The sequence below is a fragment of the Echinops telfairi genome, unplaced genomic scaffold, assembly GCF_000313985.2.
Source record: "Echinops telfairi isolate 266 unplaced genomic scaffold, ASM31398v2 ScPeMD7_10;HRSCAF=50, whole genome shotgun sequence".
Classification (NCBI taxonomy): Eukaryota; Metazoa; Chordata; class Mammalia; order Afrosoricida; family Tenrecidae; genus Echinops; species Echinops telfairi.
In genome coordinates this window covers 9,963,448-9,983,517 of record NW_022103907.1, presented here as the reverse complement: position 1 = coordinate 9,983,517, position 20,070 = coordinate 9,963,448, and the positions used below count along the sequence as shown (strand labels likewise).

Here is a 20,070-nt window from a genome sequence, read left to right as displayed (position 1 = left end):
GGGGGGGGGGCGGGCAACACTTGTGTCTCATTGCTCCTTAAGTTGATAGTTTTAAAAGTGTTTGAAAATAGACCCACTTCTTCCCTTTTGAAAGACCTCCTCATCATTAGGTTACTTATTTTACCTGGCAACCTTTTTCTTCCTTGACAGTAAAACACCAGGGCTTCCCACCACAACCCTTGTTCCTGAGCAGATTCGTTTGGACTTCGGTGATTGATGCAGAGAAGCCCCGTCCCACTTCCCTTCTCTTGAGGGCAACAACATCCCTGTGGGTGCAGGCTTAAGGGGACCCTCTGGGCAAGGGCTCCTGGGGGAAGTCTGCCTTCCGAAGGAGGCAGCAGGCCTGCCGATGGCGCTAGAGGCCCATCTGACTGGCAGCTTGCACCAGAGGAGGAATCTTCCAAAGTTACGCGTGTGACTTCGATTCAAACGTTTATTTTCCTGCCAACAACCAAATTGTAAGTAGTCCGCGTACAGCTTCGTGTGCTGTTTTTAAAGAAAAGCAAAAGCAAACTGTAGAACTGAACTGCACTCCAAGTGCCATAGATCAATTTTATTTTTCAGGAAATTATATTTGTTCTTCTTTTACAAGAGCACAACAGGAACCAAAGTCAGAGTAATAGATACAGCACTCAGAATAAATCATATCTTTAAAAAAAAATTTACACCTTGTCCTATGTCCTGTTAGTATTTTCATAATACGGCCATGATTTTTGAAAAACAAAAAGCAAGCATTTACACCTTTTTGGATACAGACTTTTTATGTCAGGAATGGGTTAATTGTCAACAAAATTTTATACTAATCAGGCTGATGTAAATCTATTTTGGTAACATACCAACAAATTTTATTTTGGAAATAGGTAAAAATATTGCCCCTTGATAATAAATCTTTTTCTCCTTTGAAGCAAACAGCTAGAACACCTTTTTCTTTTTCTTTTGATATTCTAAGACAAAAAAAAATGGTTAATCTTCAGATTAATAAATTAGGTCATTATAGTAATAAATTAATTTTTTTTAAAGTTCAGCAACCTCTGTCCAAGTATTTACAACAATACTTGAAAGTTCCTTTACAAAACAGAACACATTTTCTTTTCACATTAAGCATACTGGGTATCTGTGTCTTTCACAACAAGCATTTTTTAAAAAGAAAAATCAATGCACAAATGGGTAATCAGTATAAAAGTGCTGAGAGCTGTTTGGAAAGTTTATAATACACAGTCAGAGTGAAACTTGAGGCAAACAAACTTCCAGCTTTTACTGTGGATGATATTCCAGTAGTTTCAAACAGTTGTTTGGAAAAAAACAAAATGTCTCTGGCCAGTGAGTGAATTGAAAACCAACTGAAAGGGAAGCCAAGTGAGGCAGGACTGAATAACGTACTACCTTCTCTAGAGCAGGCGCCGTGCTGCTTAAGGCGTGTGCGTGGGCACGCACAGACACACCGAGCTGGAGGTGAGTGTGCTCTGATATGTATTTATACCACCACTCTCCCACACCTTTCTGATCACACTGCAGGTGTTCCGCGAAAATCTGTGAAAGCCTTGGTCATGGAATGCCTGGTTCTCTCTGTTCTGGTTAAAATCTCATAAAAATACATTCAACAGGAAAACATAAAATTGTGTGTGTATAAATATAGATGTGTGTGTATATATGTGTACATATATGCACACACACAAATACTTTTGCTTTTCTGAAGCATAACATAGTTACATAAATATTCCTATAATTGCTAAAGTTTAAAGAGGCATCATTTTTTTTCGAGCTTCAACAAAGGTGCTTTAATAATACACAATTAAAATGAAGTAGTTTCTATTTTGTAGAATCAGTATATAATAAGGAAAAAAAAAACCCCAGTCTTTTTTTTTTTTTAAGTTTCTTCGTAAGCTAGAGCTTCCATAAAAACTCTGAACAACCACCATGAGGAGAGAACAAAGCAACAACACGCATGGAGGACGGAAGCCCCAGGACTCCCGCCTCCCTGCCCCACTGCGGAGAGCAGAGCACCGGCGCCCACCTGGAGAAGTGACTGCCGGCTCGCATTCATTGGCTGACCCTGCTAGGAACTGGCTGATTGGCTTGGAATGAAAACAAAAATGAAACAAAAAGCAGCAAAAAGTATAACTATATTCCTAAGAACCCGCTTTCGGGAAATTTTGCTCTTGCATTTCCCTTGCTTCCTCACTGCCAACTGCAGTCATGCCTGTAGAGCAAAGAAACCTGTGGCTTTAGCCCTGGGATGGCTATTGGGAGGTTCTGGTGCGCGGCGCCTCCCCTCAGGTGGTTGTGGCGGCTGGAAGGCCAGCCCTGCGTGTGCGTGCGTCTCCTGCTGGTCCAGGGCCGCACTCGGCAGCAACCCCTACGACTTGGAAGCAGCAGGGAAAGACCCACCCTCGGGTGCTGGGCCAGCGAGCTGCTTTTCCTTTCCTGGATTTCTCCCCGAGCCAAGCTGACCAATTTCTTCCCAACACCACCCGCCCACCCGTTTCCCCAACCAAACTCCACTGTCCCCCTCCCCAAATATCTCTACAGCTATATTACAGGCAAATATATCTGAGCAACTTTAAAAACTTTGGTTCTAAGAAAACACTTGGTCAAGTTATCTTGCGGGAGAGTGGGAATGCTTGTTCTGCACGTTGCCATTGACCGCGCCCATCCCAGGGAGGCCTCCGCGCATCACATCAAGTCACTATCCCACACAGTCCACTAAGCAAGTGCACAATCCCTAGTTTACTTTTAAGAGCAGATTTCGCCGTTTTCTGTCTCGCAGGTCTCATCTCGGCCCTTCTTCACACCGTCTGGTAGAAATTGTCTGCCTGTAGCTGGTTCTGTTTCTGCATGCTGTAGAAGCCACTGAATCGTGCATCAGGCTCAGCGATTCTCAGCATTCTCTGGGAACTGTCCACCTGGACTCGGGTTCCTTTCTTGCAGTCCACCGATACCAGCTGGTTATTGAAGGAAGAAGGCTATTTAATGAGAGGAGGAGAGATCAGAGAGTTAGCTGGGTTTGTTTGTTTTAATCCATTCCAGATCAACGGTGAGGTGATCCCTCTGCCGTGCACTGGCCTGTGCAGGTCAGCCTGAGCCCATGCTGTCCCAGGCCCCCGCAGGAGGACACTGGCAAGCGGCAGTGACGGATGGAGGGCATGGGCGGAGGAGCGTGGAGACTGGTACAGTGGCATGAGGATGCGTGTCTCAGAGGACTGAGGGGCGAGGGGGGAGTTCCCAGAGGGAAGATTTTAAAGCAAGGGGTGATTTTTCATATCTGAGGCAATGGTCAAGCCTTCAACGTGGGCCAAGCATTGCGCCCAATTATAAGTTACGTTTCCTTCTGGCTGTGGGCTTTCGGGATACCCGGCATGTGCCCAGCATGAAGACTGTGCCCAGGTCATTTGAAAACTTTAATTGGGAGCCTTGAAAGGTCAGCCTTCATTAACTTAATGGATGATGGATAATTCGCCCAGTGATTGATCCAGCCCCAGGCAAACATTGTACATTTGAGAGCTTCGGGGTGATGCTAAATTGAACATATCACGCATGGACTAAAAGGGACCAAATGATTTTTAAGGGAATATGAGAATACAGGCTGCCTAATCAACATCTGTTAGGGGCAGTACCTTGGTTGGTGTCCGATACCAGCAGAGCAGCGGTACCCACTGTTTCTTCTGGTTGACGAGCAGAAAGGCGACGATAAGGGAAAGGCAGATGATGACGGGGACCACGACCGAGGTGATGGAGTCGAGCGCCGAGTCTCCACTTTGGGGCAGCCTGTTGTTCTCTCTGTAATCCACCTGGAGGTGACCCATGTCTAGGACACGGAGGCGGGAAATGTACATGCATTTACGACCTGAACCAGTACCTTTCAGGGGTATTTTAATTACATCGCAAATAGAGATCGGCAGCTTGATTTTATTGCCTTCCAGAGGTTTAAGGCCAAAAACATGATTAAAATTGAATGCCGATTCAAAGAGCTGCACCAGCAGGCAGCGCACTCAGGGATGGAGATGAAAGTGAAGGCTCAAGGGGAAGGCGTTCAGAATGGGGACGAGGGGCCTGACTAACAAGAGTTAGAAAATGCCCCGGTAGACTTTAAAAGTGACTGAGATGATTAAAAATAGTTTGAATACCTTTAATACCTAGATTCTCAACTTGTGGATCGCGACCCCTTTGGGGTTGCCCGATTCATAAGAGTAGCAAAATGACAGTGATGAAGTAGCAACGAAAATAATGTTATGGTTGGGGTCACCACCACATGAACTATATTAAAGGGTCACAGCATTAGGAAGGTTGAGAACCACTGACCTAGAGTCTTGAAAGATTCTGAGGTGGAGGCATTAGCTTATTAGCTCACTGGAAATCAAGGAAAAATTATATATTTTTTACCTTTTTTTTTGACATTGAGATTTCATTAATTTGTTAAAAGCTTTTCATTGATTTGTGTACTTTCCATACATATATCCATTTTGTCAAACACATCTGTACATGTCATCTTTTTCAAAACATTTTCTTTCTACTTGAGCGCCTGGCATCCGCTCATTTCCCCCCTTCCTTCCCCTCTTCCCCCTTGATAAACTATATTCTATTCATTAGTGTTGACAGGTAAGACTAATGAGATCCTAAATAATCACAAACTAAACCAGAATCAGGAACTTGGTCCATTGGGTGATACTGACTGAGCTTTACACCCAAATACCGTATACGTTCGTGTGTAAGCTGAGTTTCCCAGCACATTTTTATGCAGTTTTTGTAGTAAAATTAGGTGCCTCAACTGATATTTGGTTCGGCTTATACGCGAGTATATATGGTACTTACTTTTCCTAAACCTGTTAGCACTCACAAGACCTGGTAGAACCATTGTCCTGCTGCAGAGAGCAGGCTGCATGGCGGCTGGAGACACAGATCTCTGTAGTCTGTGCACATCTTCATGAAGAATGGGGCAAGGCAAGGTGCAACGCAGCCTGCCCACATGGGGCTTGCTACAAGGCCCCTTAGTTTTGTCTTGCTACAATCAGACTGTCTAAATGCCTCAGAGACAGTCCCCACCATAGATGTAGGGAACTTGGCTTTCATTGTGCTTGCCATGTGATGGCGCTGCTCTTAAGTGTTTTCAGGAAAGTCAGCAAACCTTTGTGATATTAAGGCAGCCCTGGTGAACAATTAAGATTTTTACTGGAGGAGAGGAGGAGGAAGGAAACTATCATTTGGGCCAGTGCCGATGGCAATACTATCTTTTTTTATGGCAATACTTTATATACTCAAAACCAAACTATCGACATGGAGTTATTCCGACTCCTAGTGACCCTATAGGCCTGAGATCTGTAAGGAAGCTGACTGCCATGTATCCTTCCTGCAGAGCAGCAGCTGTGCACTTCCAACCCTGGGCCTGCTCCGTCACAGCTCAGCACTTTAAGCCCTGTGCCGGGGCTCCTTTCACTGCTTTATATGGAAGGGCAAAAACCGAAGCATCTACCAGCATCAAATAAAATGCCAAAGGTACACATTGTAACTTACTGATAGATTCAAGTTTAAATATTTAATAACTAATTTTTTAACCTCTCTGCAATCCAAATGATGGGACTGCGTTTATGAATGCATGTCATACTAGAAGATTAAAATGTAATTTGAGGAAATCTTGTTGAGAGAAAAGCTGAGACAAGTCTTGTGGTAGTTATATAATCGCATGTCAACTTGAGGATAGTAAGAGGGAAGGGGTGGAGTCTGACAACAGTCTGTCAATCAGATCCCAGCCTGATATATTTCCTTGTGGACATGGCCTTCTCATGAGCATTCTGGGAACTTCCCCTTCTTTTCTGGGGAGGTGTGGGCCACACTCTCGGCTTCACATTCCTGTTAAGGAACCACACTCAGAGAGCTGGTAGAAGCCACCGCTGCTTCAGAGCCATGAGATTTTTCACCCACCGGCCTGTGAGCTTCCTGGATTCGGCATCATTGTGTGTGCTGTGTGAGTCAGGAGTAATTTATGGACTTGATCTGGACTGTTCTCCCTCTATACAGTTGGTTTTCCATATAAAGCTCTTTCTTATAGACATGAGTGTCTGTGTAGTCAGTCTGGACTAATACAAGTCTGTTGGTAAAAATCCAGGTAAGATCTAACATATCAACAGGATCGACTATGGCAGTAGGTCTCGGCTGGAATTTTAAGACTGAAACAGATGAATAGGTTAAAACAGAGGTACTGCCCCTTTATGAAAAAACAACTAGCACCCCACTGGCAATGAAAATCTACTGTACAATACCCCCAATCCAGGATAAAGTGTAGGCATCTGCTTTGCCAGCCCCTTCTGGTTCATTCCAGTGCCTGGGGCCAGTATCACCTAATTTGGGAAACAGTGGCCTAGAAGCATGGATTCTCTGGCTGCTGACACATGAGGAATTTTTTCCTACACAGACTGTAGAGCAGGGATCCTATGTGATATGTAAGCAAATCTCCACTGCCATTAAGTTGATTCTGACTGACAGTGACCTTCTATAGCAGTGGTTCTCAACCTTCCTAATGACGAGACCCTTTCATACAGGTCCTCATGTGGTGGTGACCCCCAACCATACCATTATTTTCATTGCTACTTCATCACTGTCATTTTGCTACTGTTCTGAATTGGGTGACCCCTGTGAAAGGGTCATTTGACCCCCAAAGGGGTTGCGACCCACAGGTTGAGAACCGCTGCTCTATAGGATTTCCGAGGCTGTCAAAGCTTGATGGGAGCAGAGAGCCTCATGTTTCCTCCGAGGAGCAGGTGGTGGGTTTGAATCACCAACCCCTTGAGGTTAACAGTCTAACACTTTGCAGCATCACTTCAAAATACACCAGTAAGTGAGGCTACTTTTAGGATCAAAGTTGCCCGTTTAGGACAGTGCTTGGAGCACAAGAGGCACTAAGTACTTCGTGAGGAATGAGTGTGTACCGTGTTGCTGCAGTGCCATTCTGTCAGAGCCGCCACACCAGGCGCTAACCACTGGTCCCCGGAATTTGGCTCTTTGGATTCAAACAACACTTGGGATATCTAGAGTTACACAGATCATCGATTTCTCAAGCCACGGATGTTGCTTCTTCCAAAAGGAATATAAAATATTTCATAGCAGGAGTTTTGCAACTGTGACTGAGCTGTGACTGACAGCAAGTTTATAGATAGTTTTGACTGAGAGGTCTACCTTGACAGAGGCAGCAGTACTGACAGGAATACAGCTGCGTGAGGGAAGAGAGTGATACTGCACGCAACCGGACGCGAGGAGGGGAAAAGCAAGGACTACGTCTAACGACTAGAAACGACCCACACGTCATCGATTGAACTGTCACTGTACACACACGTCTAACTGCCTGTACAGAACCCACACGGACCCTGACTCAATACTAGCCTGCATACAGCGGCCATTCACACACCCAGGTGAGAGATGGCACGGGAATTCCTGCTACCAAGTCCTCGCCGTCATCACGAAGTCTGAGCATGTGGGTGTAGGAAGGGCGCTCTCTACCCCATTCCCCAGACTTATGTCTGCATTGCGAGTCTTCATTACACCTGAAGCCCACCGGGTCTTTACTGGAGTAGTTATCTGAACTTCTTGGGCACACCATTTAAAAGTAACTCACAGGAAGTTGGAAAAAACACAAAGAATGAAACAAAGAAAAACACACCAAGCAGTAGCTGCCTAAGATGAGCTCTCTCTCAACTGCCCTCTGCACTTACCTCTCGGGAGGTGGACGATGTCATTCTCACTAGACGTTGGCCACATGGGGGCCTGCAGTTCAATCTCTCCACGGTGATGGGTCTTCTCAATGGGTACATTGGTTGGTTCTGGGACATACATTTCTGAAAGAAGGCAACATTGGAATTAAGAGATGACGAAGCTGCCTGCTTGATCTTACGGTTGGGCTTTTGTACCCTCAATCCAAATGGGGCATTCGATTCAATACAGTACGCCCTGGGCCCTGAGATTTGCATCATTAACGTGAAATGGGTGAAATGGCGTTACTAGCGTTGCAGTGGTGGTCCCCATCGGACGACGTTAAAAGTCAAGACGGCTCGCCTCCTGCACTAGGGTTAGAAGCTTTGCTTCTGTATGTGAGATGGTGCGGGGGCCATGGTCGGCTGTAAAGCCACTGGGGGGCTGGTTGGAATGGAACGCTCCTTCCACTTGCCGTCAGCTAATGGCTGTCCTTTGCTGTTCCCGGAAGCACTGTGTGTAGAGGTATGCACAGCAAACAAGGCGGCAGGGCTTGACGGAGTGCCAGCACGGCCCGCTGGCTGGCATTCCTTGCCAGACCAAGTCCCAAAGCAAATGCTCTGTCCTCCTCGCCAGGTGCTGCCTCACTGAAGTCTCTGGTGCCACTGGAAGCATGTAGGCTGGAAACCAATCTTCAGTCAAATACGTTGACACCATTCCCTGACTGGATCACACAGGCACTTTGATCAACAAGATACCACACCAGGAAAGAGAACTGTCTGGGAAACACAAGTCTTCATCCCCAAGAGCCGGCCTTTGGAAAGCCCATTCCCTCATGCTACAGCGCGGAAACTCAGGATTTTCCTAAGCGCACACCAAAAAGTATTTTTTGCTTTTTGAGCTGCCATCCACAGGTGAGCCGTGTGGAACCACCTCCTCGGGAGACAGGCCGGTTTTCTACTCCCGGCCACAGTTCACAGTCTCGGGTGGAAGCTCACGGGGGCAGTGCTACCCTGTCCTACAGGGTCGCTATGAGTCAGCATCGACTGAGTGGCAGGGAGTGATGTGAGTCACACAGGTTTAATAAGGGTTGATAACGTTGTCTTCTCGGGGGCGTTGCCTACCCCACTGTCACTAACCTTCCGAGAATGGCAGAGAGGGAAGATGTGAAAGAGTGCTAAGCTTCCAGTATGAGTTACGGGAATCAAGAGCGGTCAACCAACTTGCCCAACATTATGTATCTAGTAACTCGCAGAGCTGGCCTTCAAGTCTGGTAGTCTCCCAGTGCTTACTTTCTTTGTCTATCTTTCTGACAGGACAGGAACTAGAGAGAACGCTCAGAATTCCTACCGCTCAATGGGTCCCTGCAAAGCTTGAGTTTACAAACAGAATGTAATAAAAATACAATCAAACACAGGGGCAGGGATGCCTGAGTATCAATTCTCAAACTTTTCTATCACACTTGAATTACTGAAGAGCTTGCAAGGTGTGCTGATTCCCACCAGTAGGTGGTTCATGTGTGTGAGGGGAAGATGGGGGTGGAGGGGGGGCTGTTTATCCTACCCACAGAGAAACCCAGATGACAGCATGAATTTCCTGGATGAACTTGGGAAGGAAAACTGCTCGATGTGGGGTCTTTTCATTCCCCACCACGTCAGCACTCCTCCACCCAGTGTATCCCACAGGTTTGAGCCTTCTTGTCGCAATCAAAGGGCCAACCAGAGGCCGGCCTCTGGGGCCTCCACATAAAGACTAAGGTAAGGTCCAGTCCACCCACCCTGTGACCAGCTCGGTATCAAAGCCTCAGAGGCTCGGAGCTGGGATCGAGTCAGCTGTGAAACTCGTGCACCTCTGGCCCGCAGATGGGTGGCTTTCAATATAGCCCCACCAAACACCTGGCAGCGGTTCCCCGCAGGCACCCTTCAAAGGCTCCACTTGGCAGGAGCAGGAACGTCAGGACCTGGCTGGGAGGCAAGGGGGTGGCTCGTCCAGTAGAGACCGACCGAAGCGCTCAGTAACTCACAAAGCTCGCAACTCCGGTTCAGAGTGCTCCAGCAGGGACAGAACAAAAAAATCATCAGCAAAAAACTGCTTAGAGCAGCAAAATGTAAGGGGGGCTACTCCTCTATTTCAATGCCTAGACCCAGGCCTTCCTGGTGAAAGACTGAGTCCTTGTGGCATTTGCTAAAGAGCCGGTTAGAGCTCGGCCATTGCAGAGCCAGATGGGATGCAAAACCCCACCCAGCAAGGCCCGGTGCAGGCACCGCTGACTCGGTCCTATGGCCGTGAGGAAAAGTGCCATCCAGAGGAACCCAAGACAATTTACTCAGGATGAATTTTACTTCCTTAAAGGTGTCCTTTCCCTGGACACTTGGGGGGTCGGGGGGGGGGCACTCGGGACTCCGGCGACTAAGGCCCCTCTGTCTTGGAGATGGAACTTGGGGTCGATCCAGGCCTGGGAGGTTCGAGCTGCTTGGCTTTGGCGATTCACTTCACGTTTCCGAGCCTCGGCTTCCTGAATGATGGATCAAGCACGAACCACCCAGCTACCACCAAGGTTTGCCTGTACACCCAGAAAGGGAAGACGAGAAAACTATTTTGCAAAGGGTTGGAGTCCCTGGAGGTGCAACTGGTTAAGTTCTGGGCTGCTAGCTCCAAGGTTGGCAGTTTGAATCCACTCAGAGGTGCCTCGGAAGAAAGGCAGGCCTGAAAATCTACTCCCAAAGAATCATCCACTGACAATCCATGGAGTGCGAATCTATTCTGCACACATTTCGTCTGTGTGAGGCAGACTCTACTTTGACAGCAACTATTTAGTGTTTGTCTATTCAGAATGCAGGCTGGTCTTTCTAGAGGGCAAGTTTCCTATTGTTGGGGCACCGGGCAGAATCCAACAATCGTTTCACAGTGTTTCTGGGCGGTGACTGGGTGCGGGGGCAACACTCCAGTGAAGAACGTACACCGTGGTCACACTGTGTCCCAATGAGAGATGGGCCAGGTGCCCAGCCTCCCGTGAGCCGCACCTGGTCCAGCCTGACTGAGACTGGCTTGCTTAAAGATGGAGAAGGAATTCGCCAATCATGCACCAGGTGCAGAAAGGGCAGTTAATAAACAGGAAATAAGTGTTAACCCCACAGTAGGTCCTGAAGAAACCCCTAGGAATCTATTTGATTCCACGCCCTAACCCTGGAGCGTACCAGCTTGGGCGAGCCTTCAACTCTACTCCCACGTTCCCACCCCAAGTTTGGGTCTTGGTGGTCACCATGCACTGTTGGGGTCCCACCCTCCTCTCCTGAGTCGGTGCCCCCTGAATACCGCTTTGAACAACTTTATAGTTGAGCCTTGGCATCTGCTCATAACAATCCTCCCCTTGCCTGCCTTGGCCCCAACTCCACATTCTTGTCTTGATCATGAAGACCCTAAAAATCCTGGGCAAAGCTGTCTGTCCTGGCCTTAGCTTTCATTACCAGAACATTCGGCTATGGGTGCATCTGGTCTTGACCTTTCCCACCTGAGTCTTTGATTCTCATTAGGTTTTGCCGCCACTACTGAACAGCAGCTGCTCCTACTCAGAGGATTAGGCAACACTAAATGAAATGCTCCCTCTCATTTCTCATCTTGCTTCAGCTGGTGACACCGGCTACACTGCTAGTCTCTCCTTGCCAGCCTGGTCTCCAGTAGGCCGAGCGTCTCAGAACTCAGTCCAAAGTATTCCTGTTTTCTTATCTGTGATAGAGATTCAAACAGTTTATACAGGAATTCCACTATCTTTTAATTCCATTTCTTTCCATGGACTTTTGAAAGTCCCCTTGTGTAAGCTGTCTTGGGAGACAATCTCTCATTTGTCTCCAGGTTCAATACTGCCCTTAGCTAACCATGATCAAACTTAAGCGATGCATTTCCAATTTCTCTTCTGAATTGCAGAGTGTCCTATCTATTGCTTCCCCCATTACCTCCATTTACTGATAGGATTTCAAACTGAGCATGCTCCTTTGTGAAGCCCTCTTGTACTTTGATTTTACCTGCCTGGCCCCTCACTCCCCGATGCCTGCCTTCAGTCTTCTGAGTCTCTTCATGAATGCCTTTGTAAGACAGCGCCGCATGTCCTGCTTCTCTAGCCCCTTGCCGTGCTGGGCATTCCCCACAGCTCACTGCAGGCTCGGGACCATTCACGCTCCGTCTCTGTTGGCTGCCGACCCTGGAGGACGGGGCAGAACTGCTCTGTGAGTTTCCCAGACTTTAACTCTTTATGGGAATAGAAAGCCCCTTCTTTCTCCCGGGGAGCAGATGGTGGTTTCGAACTGCTGAACTTGTTAACAGCCCACCATGAAACCCACTCTCCCACTAGGGCTCCTTCTATGTGAGCAGTGACTGTGCTCTATTCATTGCTATATCCCTAGTACATGGAGCAGTAGCTGACACACCAAACCAAGCTCACTGCCCGGGTCAATTCTGACTCCCGGGACCCTGGAGCAGAGAGGACTTCCTCGCCGGTCGTGAGGCTGTCAATCTGTATGGGAGCTGATGTTTCCCTGCAGCAGCCGGTGGGTTCTAACCATTGACTTTTCAGTTAGCAGCCAAGAAGTTAAGCTCCGGGTCAGTGGGTGCCCCATGGGTCTTTGTTGAACAAAAATAAAGGGGGTTTCAATAGGTTCCTGGAAAGATATCATTATCTTTTTATTCGGTTTCCTCACAGACTTTTTGAAGTCCCCTCATAATGTCAAGTTTTCTCATTTAGCGCGTTAAAAAGTATATTCATAAGAATACAGAGGAGATGGTTATTAGAGGAGACACCTAGGAGAAAATCATCTATTTCTCCTTCGTTTCAAAAGACTCACGGAATTCTGTTCTCCTATGTACTCACCAAGTGATCAAGCATCTGAGAAGCAAAACGCCGCCTCTCGCTCTACGCCTTCGAAAGGGCAGCGAGAGCAAACAGCGAGGCGTGCCCGCGAGACGGCACCAAAGAGGCTCAGCCTCCTGCCCGAGTCAATGAATGACCCCTCCTGCTTTAGGGGCAAGTGGACATTGTCAGACACGCCCCATTAGAGCTCGCCTTCATAAAAAGCAAACAGAGGCCAACGAGTAAAGAGCTACATGAGATTCTCTGGGTTTAACTGACCCCCTCCTTCCGCACAAGCACTGGTCCTCACACCTCAAAGTAACCCTGCCACTAAAGGTGACACGTGAAGTTGAGAAGTAGAAGATGCCCGGCACGGCAGACAACCACGGTCTGGCACTCCCCTGGCGGCCACGGCTTCCCTGGTCACCCCTGAGTATTTGCACGGAAGATGTTAGAGGGCCCCATCGGCAGCCTGGGCAATGTGAGCTAATGCAGAGTCTGCTCCGATCCCATCTCAACGGTTGTTGAGAACAGACACAGCAGAGGTAGGTCTACGCCAGTCCAAGTTTCTCCACGTCCAGTTCAGGACGCGGACTACGTTCTCAAGCTGTGCAAGCGCCGCCACCCTCCCCTCCTGGCCGCGCCTCGTTAACAGGCGCTCATTGTCCCACCGGAGCCTCCATTTTAGCTTTATCAGCGGCTGTTATCAATTCGATTCCCCAGAGAGTTCTTAAACCCGATGCTCAAGGCAAACATTCTTTACAAGTTAAGCTAACCTACTATTTTGCTTTTAAGAAGCCTTCAGGTGATAGTTTTAAGGTTTAAAGATGATCTCAGGGCATGTTTCAGGAGTTCCTCCAGCCTCCAGAAAATCTGGATTCCAAGGAAATTTTAAATTCTTTCTTGAAATTCCAACCTTTGATGGGGATTCATCTACAAAATCTCGGCTCAAAACATCAAGTACTGGTAGACGGGCACTACCCACTTCCTCTGGTCTCATCTCAAAGGACGCATCTGCGCACAGACACTCTTAGCCACAAAATTCTATCTTCCTCTTATTGATTCTCCTTCTTCCCCAGTGGCTCCAGGTGAACGCAGAGCAACTGCTGTGCCTTGGACAGCTGCAGCCACGATTTTAAGACCCGAGGTACCATGTCTAGCTGCACTACTTACATCACTTATTACAGCTCGCAACATGGCAAGGCGAAGGCTTCCATACCTGGGCACATCGGGCAGCAACTGCCCTCCACATTGATGGGCTCAACGCAGGGCAGAGAGGGGCAGCTGACGGTTGAGCAGAGGGTCTGGCCCTGCAGGCAGTAGCAGTGTGTGCAGCTGTCCAGGTCCCAGCGCTCCTCGTCAGCGTAGGCCTTCCCGCTGAAGTGGCACACCACCTTCTTTGGGATCGTGTCTTCTAGCGGAAAGACAAGCACAGGGTAGAGTGGCTTGAGGTGTTCACAGTACCACATACACCCCAGACGTCAAGGGAACAGCATCGTCCCAAACCACCACACACCTGGAGTTTCAGAATTGGGCAAAGCTTCTGTTTCCCTGTTAGCACTCAGCTCGGCTCATGCGGCCCTTCAGAATTCTCCTCCAGTGGCCTGTACCTGACCCAGAGCCACTGTGCCTGACGCGGGGGTGGTGACAGGAACCACCCAGCTCACAATGACACCCACCGGATGAGGGCTGCCACGTTAGTTAGTTGTTTACGCCTAGTTGTTAGCACACTATGTGGAAACACACACACACACACACGGAAATATGAACAGGTAGGAATGTGCTGAGAGTTTGTTCCAGGAAGAAAGAAAAAGGAAAGCTATTTATAAAGACGAACTCCAGAAAGCCTACTTTCAATGTCTGTAAATGAGACCGCGGATGAGTAAATGACATTGGCAATGTGGTAGAGAAGCTGTAGTCCCCTCTGGCACCTCCAGCTGGAGGGGGGACTTGCATTGTGATACCATGTCCTTCATTCTCTTGCATCAACAGACACCCCTACTTTAAAAAGGAACTATTTCATTTTAATCCATATTCTTGGCAAACTATAGTGCTTGAGAACAAATCAATTTTTTTAGGAAGAGCTTACAGCTTCAAACATCCTGCTCGTCCCTCCCTCCGCCCTTGCCCTCCTTTCCCCTTCCCCAGGTGTGTCCTCCTTCACGTCCCTGGCTTGGCTGCATGGACTCGTGTTTCGTTCCTCTGGAGCTGAAAAGCCCCAGGGACCGGCAATCCCTGCAGCACAGCGGAGGGGTGCAGCACACTGGGCAGGAACTTCCTCAACACGAGCAGGCAGTAGCTGGAAGACTCCTGAATCTGGGAAAGTATATGCGCAGATTCCAAAGGCAGCTAGCCCCCCTCGCCACTGGCTCCTGGCAAATGTAAGAGCAACCACAGCACCTGGGGGTCCCAGTGGTGCTTCCAGGGACGAGGGGAGGGTCGCCGCGCAGCCCGGGACCGGCAGGTGGCGGGGAAGGGTGTGAGTGCGCGGTGAGAGGAACCTTGTCTCTGCGCAGCCTCACGTGCTCAAGCGCCCTCTGAGAAGCGCCTGGAAGAAGCTCCCTGGGTGACTTTCCGGCCAAGGGGCACAGATGAAAATGCTCAGAGACGTGCCTTGGGTCATACCATTGTCTAGTCAAGCATGTGTCCTTTGTGTTTCCATAGGAATCAGCCCTGGTTCGTCGCCGCGGTGTTCCTCAGCAGGCACAGGAAGGAGTCTACGCTGATAGTTAAAATGCACAGCGTGTTTGGTTTTCAACATTTTCTTACTGCTGCTGCTAAGGCGCCGCAAGAGACCCCTGAATCATCATCACAGGTTCTGGTTGTCAACTGAAACCCCTTTAAATACCTATTAAAACACGGACTTCACTGTTTGTGCTAAGTTTCCGTGCAGAAAAGTTCCCTGGTACACGGTCTGATAAAAAAAAAAATGATAAAAAAAATTCCGTTAGAGGCTTTATATCAAGCCTATCGAAGTTTTTTGCTAAGAACGGCTTCTTAAAGGAGAAGGCTTCATTAAATCAAAACCACCAGTGTCAAACGGCTAACCAGTCAGTGAGTCCTGGGGGACAGGATGCAGCCATCAAGTCTGGAGCCTATTAGCCCAGAGAACTCTCTGAACGGAAGCTTCCTCCATCGAGCTCTAATTCTGCTTTCTATCAATGCTGCAGAGGCTCATGCAATGGGCCGGTGGATCACGGTATAAGACGGGTACAAAAGATGCTCCTCTCCCTACCCAGCCCCCCACAATCTGTGGAGCCATTCCTTTGCGAAGCATCTAAGCCCACTTTCTTGTAGGAGGAGGACAGGAATGAAGGTTAGCACAGAAAGGGCCTTATTTTCTCAAGATCTAGGGAAAGCTATGGTAGCATATTTAATGATCACTTACGTTGAGGTTAAAACATTAATAGGTTAAGATATGTTATAAAAAGTAATTACAGGTTCAACATCATTAAGGGCATGCACGTGTTCATTCATTCAACAAATACTTCACACATCAGCGCCAAAGGCATGACCCCATGACCCAGTGGACTGCACAGACCCGGACAGAGGCCTGGGAGTCAGAGGACCTCACTACGGAATAATACAATCAGCACTGCTGACACGGCGCAGGAGATCGTGGCGGGCTGAACTGGGACGGCTTTGGCTAGGACATGATGTTGGGAATCTTACCTGAGGGGCAAATGGGAGAAGGCAAGATGGAAAGAGGGCATTCTAAGCGAAAGGTGGTGTGCCCAATGGCTTATCACATTGGCAGAACAGTGAGCAGTATCAGAGTTATACAGGGTCTGGGGGGAGGGAGGAGCTCAGGTTGGGGCTGACCTGAACTGTACTGGATGACAACGGAAACATGGACATTATTTCCTGTAGACGTGGGGACCTTCACAGCTGTTCTTAAGAAGATCGCTGTAGAAGAGGAGGGCATGGGTGGGCCAGAGGAAGGGAGGGAGGTTCAGCCTAAAAGCAAGGGTAATGGCGAAAGAAAGACTCGATTCGAGAGCGCTTCCTGGGAAGTGCCAGGATATGGATGGTGGGGAAGAGAGGTATGACATCCGTGTTCCTTGCACGGCAGACTGGACAGAGGTCATTCCAAGCTCACTGGACGGCTCCAGAGAGTCCAGTGATCAACAAGAGCTAACTCTCCAACTCTCGGCTTCTCTTTGTGAGCCTGATCATAAAGCCATGACTAGGGTGGAGGGGAGTCAGGGCCCATCCAGAAGCGTGTCTGAGACTGGGCTGGGGATCTCAGTCCCTGGAAGTAGGCCACAGGTAGGGAAAGACAGTGGTGCAGCGTGGGGGAACAGGGAGGCTGGAAGTGTCCGTGATAGCTCCTTAAAACTCCTATAATCCTTTGATCCAATAATCCCATGCCTGGAAACCACTGAAAAGGCCTAAAATTATTCATATAGCTACATGTTTATTACATTATTGTTTACATATACACACGTTCCTAATTTTATTTAGCCTACCAGCCCTTTTTCAGAAAACAAAAAAACTCAGCGCGCACACAGACACACACACCACCCCCCGACAAATACAAGCTTTTGTACTATATAGCCCATAATCCAGGATAAACTGTAGGTGTGTGCTTTTTGCCCGCCTCCCTCATGGTTCCAGCAAACCCCAGTGGGTGGTACCACCCATTTGGGAAACAATGACTTATAACAAAGATTTAAAAACAATCTCCAAAATTGTGTGCCTAACAATAGGGGCTGTTTAAATAACTCAAAAGGCACTAGCAGATGTGCAAATACCGTGTAAAGAATAGCACATATATTTTTGTGTGCAGCATGAACTCATATAAACAGTGAGGTAGCCAATTTGTAGAAGGCTATGGAGGACAGTGGGAGACCAAAATCCATCTGTAGAGGGCAGATCCCCACTAGCCACAGGCCAGGGACTTGAACAACTTTACAATCAGACAGAGATTACTGTAAACTTGATTATGGTGGACCAAACCATGGTATGATAAGATACTCCATCAGGTGACCTCTCTCTTGACCCAACCTGAATTTGCTCTATGCTCAAATATTTGTTGTTCCAGGACAGATATTTTTCCTCTGCCTTTTAAAATATTGTTGGTGGTCTTTTCTTTCTCACTCTTTTTTTGTTTTTACCTTTAAATCATTACTTTGTTTTTTATCGTTTCTGTCAGGTTTCCCAGTTTATTAAGCACAGGAGTGGATGCATAAAGACAATAAATGATGCAATGTTTTTTACGGACTGGGGGCTGGGGAGGGTCGGGGAATTGGGGAGCAAGCAGTGAATGTGGGGGTAGGAAGAAGCACTTAGAACTTATTGTGAGATGTCCATACAACGCTTTAAAAAGCGATTTAACTATGGAAACATGTGACATGTGGATAATATAGAAAGAAAACTACTGAGAAAAGAAACCAAACTTGGCCAATGGTTCCCATGGGTGAAGGAGAAAAGGGTTTTGCTTAGGGGCACTGTGTTTATGTTCATAATGGTGGGATAATTTGGAAAAGGATATCAATAATGCTTGTACCGCACGAAGAGTATAATAAATGGCATTGAATTATACAAATTTAAGTTGTTGAATTAGAGAATGTTTTGCTGTGTATATTTTTGCCTCAATTAAAAAAAATTTCACAGGGGGGGGGATGGGGTAGAAAGAAACAAAACTATTAACTGATTGTTAAGATCGAGGGTTCAATTTTATACTTCTTTGTATTCTTTTCCTAAAATTACCATTATAAAAAATAACAGACATGAGTTAATCTTGATGAGACAAATCTCTCTCTCTCTCACACACACACGATATTGAAGGGGAGAGCTAATCTGAAGCTGGTTCTAAAGGTGTTGGCATTGTAGCATGGCGCTTGAGTGATGCCAGCCACTTAGACAAATTTCCACAGACTGCAAAATGGAAAGAGTGCCAAAGGCGAAATACCGAGCTACAGCACAGCACAGGGTATATGTAGCTACTTGTTCGGTACCTGACTGAGATCACTGTCTAAAACAATATTTATAAATGATTCAAGAGGCTGAGCAACTCCTCTGAATGAACAGAAGGTGATGGGTTCAACCAAGAGCTTTGGGCTATGTCATTAGCCCAAATAAAATCTCTCTCCCTTTTTGGTTATAAAACACATCATTTGCAAAATTCAATGAGGCGTGAGTGAACATTCAAAGTCGCAAACTGAGGAGGTGACAGTGAGACTCTTGAGCGGTCAGCAGTGGAGCTGGCTTCTCCGAGCAGGGGCCCCGCCAGCAGGCACAGCGATGCTCTCTCCCTGCAGAGGAGGGGGCTGCACTGACCAGGGGCCAACTTTTCAGGTCTTCTACCAATTTCTCTCCATGGCATTCAAGATACCTCAGCGCAGATTACCTCAGGAACATCCTGTCTTTGACTTCCGTTCATTTCCGTCTGAGTTTAACTTACTCTGGAGAGCACAAAGCTATCTTATTAGGTGTAAAAAACAAAATTAAGGAGAGAGATAGATGCTAATCCATCATTGGTTGAAAACATGAGTTACTACCTGACAAAGGGATGTGGGAAACTGAGAAGTGGGAAGAGAGTGTATCCGGAAAAATTCTCTGCACTATTTTAAGGAGTCTGGAGACCCAGATTCCCTGGAGGGAGGCCTTCACATTCATGGGATGGAGATCCTTCTAGTTATATTCTTCTAATTAAAGTTGTTCCCCATGCGCTGCCCCCCCCCCCAAATAATGCCAATTTTAAGGTACCGCTTGCTTGCAAGCATATGGTTGCTACTCTATAAAGTTAACTGCTTGAAAGCTATCTCCCAGGTTATCTGCTACCAAGAGCAATCAGACCCTCTCTACTCCCTTCTGATAAGGATCACAGATCCGTTGCCCTGGAGAAATGCTCAGGGACACTTAAGGTCAAGCCAACTCAGAGATGACCAAGATTAAGCCTCCTTAATCCTAACTCTAGAACTGACCCCTCTTGTTATGCACCTTCCTGCTTACCTGTACGCCCATAGCTCATCCCCTTCCTGTTACATATATGTATGATGGGGCTTGCTAGCCTGAGATTACATGAGCCTGTTAAGAGAATACATCGCTCGCTCTCTGCTTCCGGTCCTCGTGGAAGAGGTGAGCCCTTTCATGCCTTGCCTGGTGTTTCTTTAACTTACCCTTCAATTACACAACCACCCCTTGGAACCACTTGGTTGTGGAGGCTGGCCCCCCACAAAGGGAAAAAACACACTGAAATCAGTGCCATCAAGTGGATTCTGACTCATAGAGACCCTATAGGACAGAGCAGAACTACCCCTGTGAGTTTCTAAGGGTTTAAATGGTTTAAACATCATAGTAACCCTAGGGTTCCTGATATAGGAAAACAAACAAACAAACAAACAAACAAAGCCATTGACTTGATTTCAACTCACAGAAGCCCTTATAGGACAGGGTACAACTGTCCCTGTAGGTTTCTGAGAATGTAATTCTTTGAGAGTAAAAGTTTTGTCTTCCCAAAGCAGGTGAATAAGCAAATGTGGTGAAGAAAGCTGACGGTGCCCGGCTATCAAAAGATATAGCGTCTGGGGTCTTAAAAGCTTGAA

At 47.4% G+C, this 20,070-nt stretch overlaps 1 protein-coding gene across 4 annotated transcripts in view; it reads right to left on the bottom strand.

Moving 5' to 3' along the window:
• Window positions 1–519: 519 nt before the first annotated feature.
• Window positions 520–20,070, bottom strand: part of CRIM1 (cysteine rich transmembrane BMP regulator 1) — a 221,696-nt gene continuing 202,145 nt past the window's right edge. For 3 of the 4 annotated variants that reach the window (XM_045287038.1, XM_045287040.1, XM_045287041.1), the window contains 4 exons: window positions 13,740–13,934; window positions 7,701–7,823; window positions 3,615–3,805; window positions 520–2,963 (listed from right to left, as the gene is read on the bottom strand). In XM_045287038.1, coding sequence (XP_045142973.1) covers window positions 2,787–2,963; window positions 3,615–3,805; window positions 7,701–7,823; window positions 13,740–13,934 — 686 coding nt within the window. In that variant the 3' untranslated portion in view covers window positions 520–2,786. The remainder of the gene's footprint in view (window positions 2,964–3,614; window positions 3,806–7,700; window positions 7,824–13,739; window positions 13,935–20,070) is intronic. The other variant, XM_045287039.1, reaches the window with a different exon arrangement.